The sequence below is a fragment of the Styela clava genome, chromosome 13 (assembly GCF_964204865.1).
Source record: "Styela clava chromosome 13, kaStyClav1.hap1.2, whole genome shotgun sequence".
Lineage (NCBI taxonomy): Eukaryota > Metazoa > Chordata > Ascidiacea > Stolidobranchia > Styelidae > Styela > Styela clava.
The window spans coordinates 12,423,072-12,429,540 of NC_135262.1; the positions used below are offsets into that span (position 1 = coordinate 12,423,072).

The 6,469-nt window shown below is 35.8% G+C and overlaps 1 protein-coding gene across 1 annotated transcript; it reads left to right on the forward strand.

Moving 5' to 3' along the window:
- Positions 1-3,984: 3,984 nt before the first annotated feature.
- LOC120332603 (uncharacterized) lies at positions 3,985-5,679 on the forward strand. The gene is made up of 3 exons (XM_039399881.2): positions 3,985-4,295; positions 4,497-4,720; positions 5,302-5,679. The coding sequence occupies exons 1-3, from the start codon at positions 4,124-4,126 to the stop codon at positions 5,485-5,487; spliced, it is 582 nt and encodes a 193-aa protein (XP_039255815.2). The 5' UTR covers positions 3,985-4,123; the 3' UTR covers positions 5,488-5,679.
- Positions 5,680-6,469: the final 790 nt, after the last annotated feature.

A 6,469-nucleotide genomic window follows, 5' to 3' on the forward strand; every position in this document is an offset into this window, starting at 1 on the left:
GATGCATAGAATATGTTAAGCATTCCAATAAATTTGGGGGATACAATTAGGGTTGGCGCAAAAGACTTGTAAAGCAAATCTGAGTGTGAGGAAGAACTGATGATTATTGTTCAGTGATACATATTGTCATATTTGTTCCATTCCACTTCCATTCACAGTTCTAAAGGAACTTTTAAATTTATTTTAATGTTATCCCAAACTGTAGCCTATCTCAGTATATATATATATATATTAGGGTACTATACAATTGAGGGTGACAGCTAACAAATTTTACTGATGTAAGACAGCTGTCAATTGTAGTATTGGACCTACCTTAACACCTACGTCATTACGATTTACTGAAAATGGCTTGCTATCAATAATCCTTTCACCAAATGAACCAACCGAGGTAGATGAAAATGCGCGTTTGTATAGCCTACCTTGGATAAATTCGACAGCGGAGTAAGTCTATAAGAAGATAGAGAGATTCTTCAACATGTCGTTAGATATCTGTGACTGCTTTTATCTTCGGAGCAAAAGGCGCGAGTAAACGTTGGCCCATCCAGATTTTGGGCTGGCTACGCTATTGTTTGTACCCACGGATATTTGGAACCATGAATAAACGCACCCATAAACTGTACCCAGGACATTTACACTTGCATCCATTTGCACCCATCGGCAATTTCACCCACAGATTTTAGCCCTTTACAGGGCTACGTAGCCCTGTGCAGCAGCTAAATGCTAACTTGCCACGATCTACATGTTTTTTTCTGCCCTTTAATATTACCGCGAGACTTTGTTGGTTCGACGCAACTAATATTTTCATTGTCGCCGCCTGATGGCGATGCATGCGTCTTTTGCAACTTGCAGCACCCTGCGCTCACAAAAAATGTATGCCGTATCATGCGAGAGTGACCTAAATCTGTCAGAAATCGATTTCCGTTGTTAAATGTGCTCAGATGGGTCTGTTTCGCCAAATATGTGAATTAATTGAGCAGATAATGTTGCTTCTTACGTGGTTTATTATGAAGAATAAGATACAATAAGGTGATATATAGATGCAGTACATAAGAGTTCGGAGAGGAAGGCAGAACGATCATTTTGTTGTAGACAGCCTTTTATAGAGTCATGACCTAAATTCTGCAAAAATGATATGATTCTCATTTACTACTAGATGCGTGGTAAGAGTAATAGAGAAGTACCTTAGATTGATTCAGATTTCTTATTTCATATTTGTCCTTTCATCGATCTAGCAGAACAAATGGGAATATGGCGCGGAGTAGAATCTCGGCTGGAAATCCCAATGAATTAGCGTGTATTTATAATGACATACCTTCAGATAAAGATACAAATGATGAGAGAAACAATTTTGAACATATATGATAACGCTGGTCTGGGAAAAAGAAGTAGTTCCCAGAACTTAAATCATGCAGATGAGATTTGCCCCAGTGAATTAGACCTGCTTCAGTTTCTTGAATTGTTGAAATTTATAACAACAACCATGGCGACGACAGCGACAAACTTAGAGTAAAAACTCAATCTTGTTTGCAAGCCTAAATGCGGCACAGTTCATCCGGAGAAATAGAAATGCTCCTTTACCGTTCGGGAGACAATAGATTTTCTGCGTCGGACGTTTGCACCCGCGGACATTTGAACCCCCGGACATTTGCACCCATGTACCCAGTATATTTGAACCCGCGGACATTTGCAGTTTTGCACCCATGTACATTTGTACCCTGTATATTAGCACCCACAGACATTTGTATTCGCTGACAATTGCACATAAGTGCGAATGTCAGTAGGCGCAAATATATGTGGGCGCAAACATGACTGGGTGCAAATGTTCTTGGGTACAAATGTCCAATGCAACTGTTCTTCTGTGCAAATGTACGCGGGTGGAAGTTATCTGTGGGTGTAAATGTCCGTGGATGCAAATGTTTGTGCGTGCAGAAGCATGCAGTTGCAACTCCTAGGTGCAGTTTACAGGTGCAAATGTTTCTTTATCGTAACTTTTTTAAGAATTAATTATGGATTGGTTTCGCCATTAAAAAAAATTCGTATGATATATGGCAGCTGTGCGCTGCAGAGTCATATTGATGCAAATATTTTAAACTGATCACATATTTTCCGTGTCTGTTATATTTATTTTGGTCGGTGCATGCAATAGCCTTTTTATTTGAAAAAACGACGCGCGATGTGCTTTTGGTGGTTACCGCCGACTACGCTGGGTCATTCAATAAGAGTTTTATAACTAGCTCTATAGATTGCTTGATGATAATGGGTTAGCTTATGCTTCTGGTTCTATTTTGGGGCAATCTTTTTTTACAGAGCAATAATAGCAAATTAGCGAAAACTTAGGAAATTTTAACACTTGAGTACTGAAAAAATATCAGTAGGCCTATGGTGTTTTTTGTTTCCCTTGCAACAACAACACCAATTTAGTAGGATACTTCAGAAGCCCTTTCTGTGCCAAATAACCATATGATGCCATTAATATATTCATTATGATAATAAACGAATACAAAAACTTTTATTTAGTATGGAAATTCACTTCTAACATATGGATAGCATTGCTTTAAAAGCCTATATTTCAAAAGACAATTTGATCGCGTAAAAGTTTTGGGACCTCCTGAGGTATGCACACCAAGATGGCGCACAACCTGAACTCAGGTTGTGTACCAGTCCGGGGTTCAGGTTGTGCGACATCTTGGTGATCATACTTCAGGAGTACCCTTCTATATTTAGAAATATTCTGGAATGATTACGTCTTAATGTATCATAGTAAATGATTTGTCACGTTCGCTAAATTTTGGGCATATACCTGGTGTCAAGACGACTTTTGTTTTTTTCATCTAGTTGACCTTGCGCCCTATTGGGGCGCCAGAAGTCTAGCTAATCTGTCTGCACGAGGTTTTAGTCGGCAAAACTACGCAACGTTTTTAGACACTTATTTTGTCAACGACGAGGTCACGGTTATGTATATATCCATTATAACTTATTTTTGTTAAATTTTGGTTTAGTCGGTACGATTTGGAAAGACCGATTTCTGTATGCCCAAGCGTAAATTTATCTGACTTGGTCGTGACAACCCTTATTGCAAAAGGTTTATTCATTTTAAAAATAAGATGTACATATACAGTAGCCTATAACGCAAACGCGTAAATTTTCTTGTTTGCAAAATAAAAACCAATGAGCAACCTTTGCCTTTTATATACCAGTGAAAAACAAGGAGTCAGTTTCAATGTCTTGGGATTTTGTTCAGTTTTTACCTTTTGTATTCATTGCATATGAAATATTTCATCCGATTACGCTTGTTTCGAATTTAGCCATTGCATATTGCCTATTATTTTTATGCTATTTGTCTGCAAGACTAATAACCCGCAACTACTCGAAATTGTAGTGTAGCATGACTATGCGAAATATTTTTGTAAAGTTTCTCACGCCAATACTGTTTGGCAGCATCAATATTTCAAATTTTGATCTTTATTTAAAATATATATATATATCGGAAACAATAAACTCTATAAATTCCTAAACGGAAAACATTCATCAGTAAATTTGAAACTCAGAATAAAATACTACAGGGGAAATTTACACAATATATATCTGTGTTTATTTTTTTGATTCATTCATGATAAAATGACTTATTGTGTATACAATAATAATTTAACTCAAATAGACATTCAATTAAATAATACAAAGTAGCTAATGAAGCTTAAACAGATTTGTCTCATTTTGTTTCAGCTTCGAGCTATTTAGACGAAATTACTGTATTTGAATTACGCCTATCGCCATGTAATAGGTGATAGTTTGAATTTGCAGCTTATATCCTTGAGTTTATTTAGAACAGTGTTTTTCAAGTTGTTCGTATATTTCTCAACATTATAAGTAGCTGAACAAAATTGAGAGAAACCATTGGTTCCTCTAAAACTGTTACCCATACAAAAATAAATAAGTCTAAATAAATTAAATAAAACATCATTTAAAGTAGTTTGATTCCAGATAAATAAACTTCAAATTATTAACAACCGCGCACACACACACACGTCGGAGAAAAAAGCTGCTAAGAGAAAAGTGTATTTCAGCCTAAAATAGAAAAAAGTATTGTACCACACTATAAGTAGCGTGTCAAGATAAGAACGAAATGAAACAGGAGACAAAAAGCTACCGCGTTCTCTACGAATATAGACTTTCGTGGATAATGGATAGATTGTCAATGAAAATGAAATTTTCCAGTTTCATTCATGTGGCCGTTTTTTCGTTGGCAATAAACCTATGCCAGGGTCATGGAACGTGTTCGACAAAAAGAGAGTTGGGTATGATATATATGGAATATTCTTGAGTATTTCAGGTTTGATACAAAACTATGATTAAATTAGTTATTTGAGTAAGTTTTATTAAAAGCAAACAGTAAGAAACATAATGTTTTGTATTTTATATCACGAAAATATCTATTTAATAATTCGTTAGTTCTGTGATATATTCAATAATTGACAATGTCACGTATATATATTTAGAATATTGCGATGAAGTGTACGATGGAAAATGTTACGTGTTGATCACAAACGATAACCGACTAAATGTATTCGAAGCCAGAGCGAGCTGTCATGCAATCGGAGCGAATGCTGCAAATATATACAGCAAAGAGCACTTTAATAGAATGGTTGCCTTAATCCGAACACGCATCGTCATCGGGCTAAATTATCATCACATATGGACGGGAATGGAATTGAATACGAGTGTAAGTTTTCGTTAAAGATCTATTTTGAAAAAGTTCATTCAAGATTCCGGTTTTTAAACTTTCGCGCTGTTTTATGACCAGCGGGCCAGTGCCATCCCTGCCTTGCACTAGAGTAGATTTGGCATTCATAAGACCCCTTTTCAATACTGACGTCCTAATATTCTATGAATCCAATCAACATAGGCTAAAAAATGTTAGTCAAAGAAGAGACATGCAAAACACCAAATTTTCCGGACTTTGTTAATTTTTCATTCATACCTTTATACAAGTGTCCATCTGCCCCTTCACGAAGAATATTGTTAATGCTGAATATATTTTCGTATTTTTAACTATCAAGAGAGCTTTGCTCAAATATATGGACACGAAGTCCATAACGAAATGTTTTACCATCATTTCCCTTAAAATCATACGGTTTTCGTGTCTCATAGTAAATACAAATGTGTGCTGTCCCATCCCATCTCATGGGACGTTTTCCATGGGATTCCCATTCCCACGGACAAGCCTGAAAATTAGGCCTTATTTGCAGCATCTATTAGTTTTGCAACTTTACTACTTAATCTTTTATCTGTTTGGTCTTTCAGACAAAAAGAATGTATTTATCCAATGGAAACCCAGCTGACTACACACGTTGGTTTCCAGGTAGACCATTCAATCCTGCAAGATCTTACGTCGGCATTCACGTTCAATCGGATCCAAGTCATGCAAGTCATGGGATGTTTGACGAAAATGCTACCTACAAACTGCTTGGGGTTTTGTGTGAAATATGATTAAATTCACACCCCAATATTGCTTCCTCATTCCAATTCCCTTCGAACTTTGTACATGTTTTGTATATACATAAGTGACTGAACAGCCAACTGCTCTACTTTTTGCAAACATTACGATTGAATTGTTTTTTTTTACAAATTATCCCCTGAAATCGCTTACACAAATAAGTAAAACCATTTACATTCGAAAAATGAATGATCCAAATTAGGCTTGCACGTAATTGACAAAAATCAATTCCGTAATTACGGCAAAATCAATTACGTAATGACCCCGTAATTGCGATATTTTTCCACGCATTTAAACCTATCGTAACAACCAATTGAATCCACTTTTTTTCCGAATGGGACATTGAAGTTGGGTTTTCCTATTCTTGGCAGTACTATACGCCGTCGGCAGATGTTAAAGACAACTATCAAGGAGTGAATTCAAATTAATTTTATTCTGATTTTTATCTTTTGTGTTAGCTTTGGTTTTTCTTTATCACCTTCGCAAATTAACCGTCCCATTTTTATGCGATCAATTTTATTTTATCATTACCGACACTGGTTTATGGAAACGATAGTTTTTTAAAACCACCTGAGTACTGAATAAAAATTACGGGTTTCTAATTTATTAACCAACGACGAGCGTATTTTCTCATTTGATTATACTTGCGATTTCCTCGCGACGAAGACTTGTTTTTGCAGCGTTTTCTGCATTATCCGACATTACTGCCTTGTTAGCATTTTTATAATAATAATTATTGATGTCGACTTATTGACGATATTCCTATTACCATGCTTCATTTTACATTCAATCATTTCACGGACTGAATGTTTATAACATTATTTGCGATAAATTTAGATCAAATAATATTTATTTGCGTATAATTTAAATACCGAACTTATATGACATGCCTTCTCCGAAAATACAAAGTTATATCGCAAAACAATGCATTTTGTGACATTTATTTTACACTCACAACATTTATTTGCTAACTCA

What these genes read in the sequence shown, in the direction of transcription:
- LOC120332603 (XM_039399881.2), top strand. Translation starts at nt 4,124, where the DNA reads ATGAAACAGGAGACAAAAAGCTACCGCGTTCTCTACGAATATAGACTT. An exon ending in TTCGACAAAAAGAGAGTTGG is followed by an intron (nt 4,296 to 4,496) that starts GTATGATATATA and finishes ATATATATTTAG; the next exon opens with AATATTGCGATGAAGTGTAC. An exon ending in GAATGGAATTGAATACGAGT is followed by an intron (nt 4,721 to 5,301) that starts GTAAGTTTTCGT and finishes TTGGTCTTTCAG; the next exon opens with ACAAAAAGAATGTATTTATC.